The following is a 12,013-nucleotide window of genomic DNA, read 5'->3' as shown; positions in this document are numbered from 1 at the left end:
AAAAACCTAAAACTGGGATAAAATAGCCTACCGTGGGCACTGGCAATGCAACCGAGCAGGTAGGACATGGGTGCTACATTCTCTTTGTCAGAACACAAAGCATTCATACACTCTTCTCACCCTCACTCTCACCTTTTAATCTTAGATCTACTATTAAACGTATTCAACATTACTATCAATCCTTTGGTCAAAATTTCTTTACTTACATTTTGCTTGATGCACTTGGATAGACTGTTCAAGAAAGTGTGAGTAGTGAATTCCTCAAACTCTTGCATGTTTAAAATTACATTTTTGAGCCTTGATGCTTGAAGTGTAGCTTGGGTAATGGGTGGGATTTAAGCCAATTTTGGCATGCAAGGGGTTGAGTTTCTTAGGCATCAGCACCTCTGAAAATCGTGGGGATGCAGGCTTAATTTCAACACTATTCTAAATACTTGAAAGATATTATATGATTCTTTAATAAACTCCTGTGTCTACCAATGGTTCACATGAACTCAATATCCATGATTAAACATCTATAAAATCAAGGCACTGTTATTTAGTGGAGACTTGCTGGCTATTCTATGAGAGGAGGTATTGTTATTGTAATCTCATCCTCTCATAAAAGTGTCTCATATTACTCATAACCAGCCCTTCATATTCTATTCCTATTTTGGTATTTAAAATTAAGATATCTTTGAAACACTTGAATTCAAAGAGGGAATCTGAATAGTTTTTAAAATGTCAATGAAATGCCATTTCTTCATGCTTGAACAAATAAAAATTGACTAAAGTGCTTCTCTTCAAACTTTCTGGAACATTTTTTATCTAAATTCTAGGAACAATCACAATAGGTTTTAACCACAAATGTGAGAATGTTCTAAATGTCAGGGTGGAAAAATTTTTTAAATAATTTTATAGTAATTTTTTTCATCATAGTGACAGTGTGCTAAATTTTTTTAAGTGAAATATTACTGTGGACATTTAAGTCAAGATTCTAAGTAGCTGTTCTAAAGTCCAAAATTTAGTTTCATATACAATGATATTATATATATATTTGCATATAAAATTAATATATGTGAGCCATGTTTCAAATAGTTGAGAGATTATATCAAAGATTCTTGATTATATAAAATGCCAATTACTTATAGGCACACATGCTTTTAATAATTACAAAGGCAGTTGTGGTTGATTCTATTCTTGCTACTGGCATTTATATGGACATACTATTATGGTCTGAAGAATATTTAGGCAAATTTATCCCTCATATGATCAGAAGAACAATGCAAGATAGTTTATATCTGAAAGGTAAAAAAGGAAAAAATCTTTATATGGTTCTGAAAGCCTAAATCATTAACAACTTGCATAATAATTAGCATAAAAATCCACAAACATGCCCTCTTCCTAGCAGTAAGTACACAGTGATAACAGAATCAAAGCATGTGGCTATGTGCATGTTTATATTTCAAGACGCAGAGCACTCTATTCCTCTTCTGTCCTTTCTAGATGGCACAATTCCTCATGAATCTAAATGCAGTCATAGGGTGGATTAGGGTGACCTGCCATTTGTATGCAACTGATCTCTATTTTGGAAGCAATTAATGTAAAAATATATTTTTAAAAGATAATTTCAAATTTCAGGGCAAACTACCATGGTTTCACTCCTTTTCTTTGTAACATTTTTTCTAAGGTTGGAAAAGTAAGGCTTTAGTACGATTTTTAATAATAAGTTTTCAAAGTGATACGCAAAATGGTGGCACCAACACATTTCAAGTCTGCTACCTTTTGAATACACTTATTGGAGAAAAGACCTTCTCATCATTTTTCTCTTACAGGAAAGGAAATAACATGTACAGTTGACCCTTAAGCAACACGGAGGTTGGGGTGCTGGCCCCCCTGCACAGTAGAAAGTCCACTATAACTTTGACTCCCCCAAAACTTAACTACTAATAGCCTACTGTAAGCCTTACAAATAACACAAGCAGTCAATTAACACATATTTAATATGTTATATGTCTTATATACTGTATTCTTAACAAACATGCCAGAGAAAAGAAAAAGAAAATCATAAGGAAAATATATTTACTAGTTATTAAATGGAAGTAGATGATCAAACAGGTCTTCACCCTCATCCTTTTCATGGGCAGGGTGTGGAGAAGGATGTAGAATTGTTGGTTTTGCTAAGTGGACCTGCACAGTTCAAACCCCTGTGGTGCAAAGGCCAACTGTAAAGCCATTGAATAGCAATTTAGTTTTAGAAATTAACCTCACTAAAATACTCTTAGAAGGATGCCAAGAAAAAAAATGAATAAGTATTTTTGGTTCATCTATTTCATCATTTCATTTCATTTCCTCATTTCATTTCATCCTTTCATCATTTCGTTGCATCATTTCTTTTCATCATTTCATCTCATCATTTCATTTCATTCTTTCATTTCATCATTTCATTTCATCATTTCATCTCAACATTTCATTTCATCATTTCACTTCATCTCATCATTTCATCTCATGATTTCATCTCATGATTTCATTTCATCTCATCATTTCATCTTTTCATCTCATTTCATCTTTTCATCTCATTTCATTATTTCATCAATTCATCATTTCATTTCATTTATTTCATCATTTCATCATTTGACTTCATTTCATCATTTCATATCATATCATTTCATCTTTCCATTTCATCATTTCACTTATCATTTCATTTCATCCTTTCATCTAATCATTTCAGCCTTTCATTTCATTATTTCATTTCATCATTTCATCTCATCATTGCATTTCCTCATTTCATCATTTCACTTCATCTCATCATTTCATAATTTCATCTCATGATTTCATCTCATCTTTTCATGTCATCATTTCATCATTTCATCTTTTCATCTCATCATTTCATTTGATCATTTCATCAATTCATCATTTCATTTCATTATTTAATCATTTCACTTTATTTCATCATTTCATATCATTTCTTCATCATTTGATCTTTTCATTTCATTTCATCATTTTATCATTTCATTTCATCATTTCATTTCATTTCATCATTTCACTTCATCATTTCATTTCCTCATTCCATTTCATCATTTCATTTCCTCTCGATTTCATCCTTTCATTTCATTATTTCATCATTTCATCTCATCATTTCATCATTTCACTTCACCTCATCATCTCATCATTTCATCTCATCATTTCATTTCATCTCATCATTTCATTTCATTCTTTCATTTCATCATTTCATTTCATCTCAACATTTCATTTCATCATTTCACTTCATCTCATCATTTCATCTCATCATTTCTTTTCATCTCATTTCATTTCATCTTTTCATCTCATTTCATTATTTCATCAATTCATCATTTCATTTATTTCATCATTTGACTTCATCATTTCATCATTTCATGTTTCCATTTCATCATTTCATCATTTCACTTATCATTTCATTTCATCATTTCATTTCCTCATTTCATCATTTCATTTCATCCTTTCATCATTTAATCTAATCATTTCATCCTTTCATTTCATTATTTCATCACTTCATCTCATCATTGCATTTCCTCATTTCATCATTTCATCATTTCACTTCATCTCATCATTTCATAATTTCATCTCATGATTTCATTTCATCTTTTCATGTCATCATTTCATCATTTCATTTCATCTTTTCATCTCGTCATTTCATTTGATCATTTCATCAATTCATCATTTCATCATTTCATTATTTAATCATTTCACTTCATTTCATTTCATATCATTTCATCATTTGATCTTTTCATTTCATTTAATCATTTCATCATTTCATTTCATCATTTCACTTCATTTCATTTCCTCATTTCATTTCACCATTTCATTTCATCATTCCATTTCATCCTTTCATCATTTCATTTCATTTTCTCTCATCATTTCATCCTTTCATTTCATTATTTTGTTTCATCATTTCATCTCATCATTTCATTTCATCATTTCACTTCATCTTATCATCTCATTTCATCTCATGATTTCATTTCATCTCATTTCATTTCATCTTTTCATCTCATTACATTATTTCATTTCATCTTTTCATCTCATCATTCATTTCATCATTTCATCAATTCATCATTTCATTTCCTTATTTCATCATTTCATCATTTTATTTCATCATTTCACTTCATTTCATTTGATTCCATCATTTCATATCATTTCATTTCATTTCGTTTCATTTCACCATTTCATCATTCCATTTCATCATTTCATCATTTCACTTCATCTCATCATTTCATCTCATCATTTCATTTCAACTCATCATCTCATCATTTCATCTTTTCATCTCGTCATTTCATTTAATCATTTCGTTTCATTTCACCTTTTCATCTCGTCATTTCATCATTTCATTTCATCAATCCATCATTTCATTATTTCATCATTTCACTTCATTTCATTACTTCATTTCATCATTTCATATCATTTCTTCATTTCATCATTTCATCTTTTCACTTCATTATTTCACTTCAGTTCATTTCATCATTTCATTTCCTCATTTCATTTCACCATTTCGTTTCATCATTTCATTATTTCATCACTCCATTTCATCATTTCATCATTTCATTTCATCTCATTTCATTTCATCATTTCATCATTTCAGTTCTTCATTTGATCACTTCATTTCATCATTTCATCATTTCATTTCATTTCAATGATACATGTATTTAAGTGCTAACGTGATACCCAGGAGACACCCTATTTCCCTTTGTAAAACACCTCCTTCAACAAAAGGCAACCTCTCATGGCTGGCTAAGTCTACAGGGATACCAGCCTCTCTTCAACCACCCAGTTTGATTTAGAACCTCAAACAGCACCTCAGTTTCATAAAAACCTAAAACATAAACACAACACTTGGTTATAAGTGAGCCAACAGTTTCTTGTCTCTTTCTCTGCTCAAGGCTTAAGGCCGTGTCTCCCCAACGGCGTTCAGTGGAAGAAAAGATCCCCTGGACAAATAAGTTTGAGAACTGTTGTTGCAGGACTTCTCAGAACCTTTAAAACACAAATCCTCATCTGCAGGGATCTTCAGGAGGGAGATGGCTGGTGCAGCACAACTTTCTTTCACAGGAGCATCTTGCAGAATACAGTATGAGATACAGAAAGGCTGCACTGAGTCTTTTTAAGGGCCCGGGCCTTGGTGCGGGTGGGGTAGGAGCTCTCCAGATAGCATCTAATGAGTAGGAACATTCTGGTGGCTTTTTTTTTTCCTTATTGGCAAAACTGTGTGTGCACCATGAATGAAGCTGGTCTCCCTTATCCATATCAAAACTAAACCCAAATTAATTGGCTAAATTAGGACTCAACACCTCCAGGAGCCACGCGGAAGAAAGCCCCACCACACTTTAAAGTAGCTTACCTCATATTTGAGGACAGCAAAACGCTTATGACCAGTATGCCGCTAATACAAGTCTACAGATAATGCTGTATGAAAAATTATTTTTCCCAATCATAGCTGGCATAGTCCACATTTTGCATTACACTTTCCCCCCTTTTTAAAATTTTAAGCACAGGTCTTTTTCTCTTCTTTTTTTAAATTTTAATTTAATTATACAAGACGGAGTCTCAGTATGTTGCCCAGGCTGGTCTTGGACTCCTGAGCTCAAGTGATACATCCGTCTCCGCCTCCCGAAGTGCTGGGATTACAGGCCTGAGACACTGTGCCCGGCCTTAAACACAAATCTTAATTCATTCTTACAATTATCCTGAGGTTAGAAAAATGGAAGGGGAAGAAAAATGGCAAGCAGGTAGGCTGACTTCGGCTTCATTATTTGGAAGGACAGTTTGCTCAGTTAAAACACACTACTGCCCACAAAGGCCAAGACAACAGAAAAATACAGACTTATAGAAATAGATTTTATATGTGACAGAAGTTTGAATGGAGACTTTTTCAATGCAAATGACAAACAGCTGTCCTTGGGAATAAATGACAACGAATTTTTTTTATCTCAACAGCTGTCTTGAGAGCACGTCTCTACATCTCTACCTGCATTCTGGAATCAGGGAGAAAGCCAAAACGGATGACAAGACACTAGATCAGCCGTGTCCAACCCTGTGACTACAACTTTTCCGCCTATCTGTGGTAGTGGGTATCATGAAAATTATGCACAAACCTTTTTTTTTTTTTTTAAGCTCATCAGCTGTTGTTAGCATTAGTGTATTTTACGTGTGGCCGAGGAGCATTCTTCTTCCAATGTGGGCCTGAGAAGCCAAAAGACTGGACACCTGTGCACTTGATCAAAAGGCTATTCCTTCTGGAAGCAACTGTAAAGAATTTCTCACATTATCTTGACATGAAAACCAATGGATAGTGGGACAGAATGCAAAATCTTCAAGAATTTTTCTTGTTATTTATTATTATTATTATTTTTTGAGTCAAGGTCTTGCTCTGTGGCCCAGGCTGGAGTACACTGGTGAGATCACAGCTCAGTGCAGGCTCAAGTGCTCCTCCCGCCTCAGCCGCAGTACTAGCTGGGACTACAGATGCGCACAGCCACCCCTGGCTAATATTTTATCTTTTGTAGAGACGGGGTCTCACTGTATTGTCCAGGTTGGTCTCAAACTCCTTGACTCAAGGGATCCAGGACAGGATAACAGGTGTGAGCCACCACACCTGGCCATGTGCATGAACTTTTAAGACAAACACAAAGCCCCACAAAAGGTAAGGTTTTCCCACCTAATTTCCAGGGGATCTTTTGGTGCAAGGATGAGAAGCCCTTAAAAGTACACAGACAACTCCAAAGATTCAAGACAGTTCATTCGGGCTGAGCCAGCCCACTGGGCAGACTGACCTTCAAGAAAGGCCCACCCATGACATACACCAGGTGGCTCTCCAAGAATCTCTTCAGTCCTCAGGGTCCCTAAGGTACTGGACAGAGCTAGGAAAGCAAACCCATTTGCTTCTTCCTGCACAAAACCCCTTGAGGTCAAGACCCCACAATCAGACGAGGAGTGGCTCACCCTGTCAACAGGCCAGACTCAAGGTGGTATAATGTCTTAACCACGGGTGTGGGACTCCAGGTCTGACTCCCAACTCAGTTCTCCTTTAATAACCACACTTTGTTAATTCTCCTTAACAGGGGTTCCTGGCAAGTCAGTTCTCCCTCAGGCCTTCGGTTTCCTCAGCTACAAGATGAGAGGGCTGGACCAGATGGAAATTCGGGGGGTAAGGGGATGTCCGCGCGCAGCCAACCCCCCCAACCCCCCCCCCCGCCCCCCAGGACCCTAGAGCCTCCATCCCAGTTCCTACCAAGCACCCGCCCCACAAATCCTGCCCAAGGTGAGGGCTGGTCCCGGGTCCTTCAGCTGCCGCATCAGCAAGTGCAGGGGGGAGGGGAAGCCTCCAAGGGCGCGACGCAGGCTCAAGGATGCAACTCGGCCAGGAGTGAACTGGGGCCCCGAGGGAGGTGTCCGGGCCGCTCCTCGAGCCCAGCTCGGGTCCCCAAACCACTTACCTCCAGGGTCCGTGTCTCCTGCTCGGTGACGTCGTTGGATACAGCGCACTTGGTGCGCAGCCCGCGCAGGCTGCCAATGGAGATGCTGATGAGCTTCTGGAGCTGCCTGCACTGCTGCAGCGCCGGGCTGGCCGCGGCCCCTGCGCCACCCTCAGCGGCCGCTGCATCACCCCCGCCACCAACCTCCTTCTTCTCTCCCATCGCCTCCGCGCGCAGCGCCGCTCTATGCAGGCCACAGCGGCTGAGGCAGGGAGCCCGGGGCTCGGGCGCCTAGTCAAGGAACCCTCGAGCCGGGAGAGCTGGACCGGGAGCGCCCCTCGGCGCTGCCCTTGCCAGGACGCCAGTAGAGCTGGCAGCGGAGTCTGCCGCTCCCGCCCTCAGAGCCGCGGCGGCAAAAAGCCGTGGCGACGGGGGCAAAAAGCCGCGGCGGCGCGGGCAAAAAGCTTAGGCGGCGGGGGCAAAAAGCCGCGGCGGCAAAAATGCGCCGCGTCGGGGCAAAAAGCCGCGGCGTCGGGGGCTAAAAGCCGCTGCGGGGGGGGGGGACAAAAAGCAGTGGGAGCTAGGGCAAAAAAACCACAAAAAGCCGCGGCGGCGGCGGCGGGGAGCAAAAAGCCGCGGCGGCGGCGGCGGGGAGCAAAAAGCCGCGGCGGCGGCGGCGGGGAGCAAAAAGCCGCGGCGGCGGCGGCGGGGAGCAAAAAGCCGCGGCGGCGGCGGCGGGGAGCAAAAAGCCGCGGCGGCGGCGGCGGGGAGCAAAAAGCCGCGGCGGCGGCGGCGGGGAGCAAAAAGCCGCGGCGGCGGCGGCGGGGAGCAAAAAGCCGCGGCGGCGGCGGCGGGGAGCAAAAAGCCGCGGCGGCGGCGGCGGGGAGCAAAAAGCCGCGGCGGCGGCGGCGGGGAGCAAAAAGCCGCGGCGGCGGCGGCGGGGAGCAAAAAGCCGCGGCGGCGGCGGCGGGGAGCAAAAAGCCGCGGCGGCGGCGGCGGGGAGCAAAAAGCCGCGGCGGCGGCGGCGGGGAGCAAAAAGCCGCGGCGGCGGCGGCGGGGAGCAAAAAGCCGCGGCGGCGGCGGCGGGGAGCAAAAAGCCGCGGCGGCGGCGGCGGGGAGCAAAAAGCCGCGGCGGCGGCGGCGGGGAGCAAAAAGCCGCGGCGGCGGCGGCGGGGAGCAAAAAGCCGCGGCGGCGGCGGCGGGGAGCAAAAAGCCGCGGCGGCGGCGGCGGGGAGGAAAAAGCCGCGGCGGCGGGGGCAAAACGCCGCGGCAGCAAAAATCATCCGCGGCGGGGACAAAAAGTCGCGGCGGCAAAAAGCCGCGGCGGGTAAAAAGCCGCGGCAGCGGGGGGAAAAAGCCACGGCGGGCAAAAAGCCACGGCGGGCAAAAAGCCACGGCGGGCAAAAAGCCACGGCGGGCAAAAAGCCCGGGGCCCCGACTGTCCCCCCAGAAGCTGAAAATGTTGGACACTCCCGAGAAGGCGCCTGCAGCCAGAGAGCAGACCTGGGTGAGCGGGGTAGACGCCCCACCGCTGCCCCGCCCACTCCTCCCTCGCCCGTCGCCTGGGATATCTGACAGGGGGTTGCAAGTGTCGCTTCTCTTCTCGCAGTCCTCCATCAGGGGCTCCCCACCCGGCGGCTCTCCGGGGGGCCTGGGGCTGGAGAAGGGCACCTGGCGGAGGGGGCTGGAGCTGCGGCCTGGGCCCTCATCCTCACTGCTCTCAGGGCTGGAGGGGCCACTGGACGGGCTCTCCCCCCACGGCCCCCCCGGCCGGCCCCAGCTACTCGGCCTTGCCCCCGCCCGGCCCGGCCCCAAGGCCGACACCTCCCCTGGCTGCTCCGTGTCTGTGGGAAACAGAGAATGGGCCTCAGAGAGGGGAGGAGAGCGGAGAGGAGGGGGCGAGGGTGGAGGAGGGGACAGGAGCGAGCCTGAGAGAGGACTGGGCAGGACGCCCTGGTTTGTCCCCCGTCGCTTCTTCTGCTATCTTGCACCCACTGTGAAGCCGACCAAGAACTCCCAGGACCCCATGACTGCCCAAGCACTGGCATTGGTGCTTCAGGGGTTGGCGGATCTCTGGGACTGCGGGGCCTCAGCCCCATCGTTGGCTCCCTGGCCCTCCTTTGTCCTGTGTTCTTTCCTCCTCATCAATTCAAGGCAGTGCTCACAGAGACCCCGGCCCTGTGAAGTCCAAAAAGCCTAGGCTTGCCCTGGAGGGTGGAAGAGGGCTTCCTGGAGGAGGTGACAGCTGCAGGGGCCCTGAAAGATGGGCAGCATCTGGACAGCTGGGGTGTGGAGTGGGCACACTGGAGGAAGGGATGGGAAGGTCTGAGGCCCGGGTAAAGCAGACACGGCCCACCCCGCCTTCCGGCTCCCAGCCTCACCTTGTCCCCGCCCTCCCCCTTCCTCCCCTCCCCCACCTCCCCCTCCTCACCCTTGTCCGTGGCGCCTGCGGAAGGACAGCTTGCGGAAGGTGGCTGAAGCCACCCTCTAACTCCGTACTGCCGGGGGAGCCCGGGATCATGTTGGTCTGGAACCAAAATGAGTATCAGGGCCCTTTCGGTGCTCTCCTGCCCCACCAGGGTCAGGCCCCAAGCTCCCTCCTTAACACAGAAAAAGTAGGGCTGGGCGCCCCAGCCCTGGGGAAACCCTTCCCTGCCCCCAGTGTGAGTCTGCTCCAGGCAAAGACTGAGTTTGGGACTTTTGTAGCCTGCTCTATGATGCCATTTGACAGACAGGGAAACTGAGACAGAGAAGCATCACATTCAATGTCACACAGCAAAGGGGCAGCCACACAGCTGGAAGCAGGAGGATGGGGTCCAGCTCAGGGCAGCCAACTCACATCTCGCAGGTTGAAGGTGATCTCCAGGCTGGACCAGAAGTGGTCGGAGAACTCAGGGTACATGTCCAGCACCTCCAGCAGGTCGTCCCGATGGATCTTGTGTAGGTCACAGTAGGTGAGGGCCCGCACGTCCCCGTTCGACTTGCCAGGCCTCGCATACAGGTTCAGAGGCTCCCCAAAGATGTCATTCTTCCCTGGAGGCCATGGAGAGGACAGGGAGCTCAGCCCCGGGGGGTGGCATCCAGGCAGCAGGCACCTTCTCCCGGCATCCCCACCCCGGGCAGAGCATGTCCCCTCAGCTGGGTCGCCTGCCAGCCGGCCCCCAACCCACACAACCAAGGAAGCAATCTGCCAGCCCACCCTCCCTCAGCTCCTAGCAGGCACGACAGTGCCAGAGGGGCCAGGAGCCCAGAGTCTCCCAGCAAATGAGACCCAGCCAGCAGGACTACCCCAAACCGCAGGTCCCAAACATCCTCTTAGCCAATCACTGCACCGTTATAAGCAATGTTCTTCAAACCAAAGATAAGAACACAGTAGTGAATCAAAACCAGCATTTTTTTTTTTTTTTTTTTTTTTTTTTTACTGAAAGAACATACAGTAATATAGCTTAGCACAGCACAGAACAGAAATGCTAGAATGAACCACATGCAGTAAGGCCCAGTGTTATGTAGTGAAACTTTGATTTTAGTTGTGTGGGGGTGTGTATTTGCGTTTGTACAGAGCTGAGAAACAAAATCTAAAATGTCCTACCATCAACTATGGTCGAAAGAGTTTGCTATATCTGCCCTGAGGCACACAGGGCCGAGGGAAGGACAGGCAGAGGGGGAGGAAGTCCTCAGTGTCCAGACACACCAACCCACCCACTGTGCACAGGCAGGGTAGAAAGGAAGTGGGGGGAGGGGGCAGGACTTCCTTTGCTTTGGATATGTCAAGGGGCCAGGCAGGAGGCTGCAGGGAACTACATGGCCCTTAGTGAAACCAAATGCTGAGCTTCCAGGCTAGCATTTCTTCCTCTACTGCCCAGGCTAGAGGATCTAGATTTGATCCTACTTTAAGGAAGCAAAAAGTGTCTGTCTGTGGCGGATCCTGAAGGGAAGGAGAAGGTGGGAACCCCAGAGTTCAGCAGCCTAACCCCACGTGGGGCTCCTCTCCATGGCCCCACTTGGAGGGCCTGAGTTTAGGTGAATTAAAGGAGCCCAGTGACCCCCCAGGCTTTATTCTTCTAATCAAGAAAGAACTTTTATTTTGGTAACGGCTTTATCAAGATATACTTCACATGTCACACAATTCACCCATTTAAAATGAACAATTCAATGGCTTTTAATATACACATAGCACAGCTCATCTATCAACATAACCAATTTTAGAACATTTTTATTACCCAAAAAGAAGCCTTATTCCCCTTACATACCACTCTTCAATCATCCTGTTCCCGTCCCTTCACCACCCAACCCTAGGCGATCACTAATTTACTTTTCCTCTTTATAGATGCACCCATTCTGGATATTCCATATAAATGGACTCATAACAGGTGGTCCTTTGCGACTGGTTTGCTTTCACTTAGCATCATGCTTTCAAGGTTTATCAATGGTGTAGCATCTATGAGTAATTTATTTTTATTGCCAAATAATATTCCGTTGTATGGGTATGCCACATTTTATTTGCCTGTTCATTAATTGATGGATATTTGACTTGTTTCCACTTTTTGGCTAATATAAATGATGCTGTCATGAATATTCATATACACATT

General features: G+C 45.7%; 1 protein-coding gene across 4 annotated transcripts in view; it reads right to left on the bottom strand.

Annotated features, from left to right (window-relative positions):
* LOC129523663 (integrator complex subunit 4-like protein 2) overlaps window positions 1-7,981 on the bottom strand; it is a 73,676-nt gene extending 65,695 nt beyond the window's left edge. For 3 of the 4 annotated variants that reach the window (XM_063708574.1, XM_063708572.1, XM_063708573.1), the window contains exon 1: window positions 7,446-7,977. Coding sequence is in view for 1 of the 4 variants with exons in the window: in XM_055346949.2 (XP_055202924.1) it covers window positions 7,446-7,612 (167 nt within the window). In the remaining 3 variants the exon portion in view is untranslated. Of the gene's footprint in view, window positions 1-7,445 lie in introns of all 4 variants that reach the window. The other variant, XM_055346949.2, reaches the window with a different exon arrangement.
* Between the last annotated feature and the right edge of the window lie 4,032 nt (window positions 7,982-12,013).

The sequence above is a fragment of the Gorilla gorilla genome, chromosome 6 (genome assembly GCF_029281585.2).
Source record: "Gorilla gorilla gorilla isolate KB3781 chromosome 6, NHGRI_mGorGor1-v2.1_pri, whole genome shotgun sequence".
Classification (NCBI taxonomy): domain Eukaryota; kingdom Metazoa; phylum Chordata; class Mammalia; order Primates; family Hominidae; genus Gorilla; species Gorilla gorilla.
Note: the sequence above shows the minus strand (reverse complement) of the source record. Positions and strands in the feature narration are given on the sequence as shown.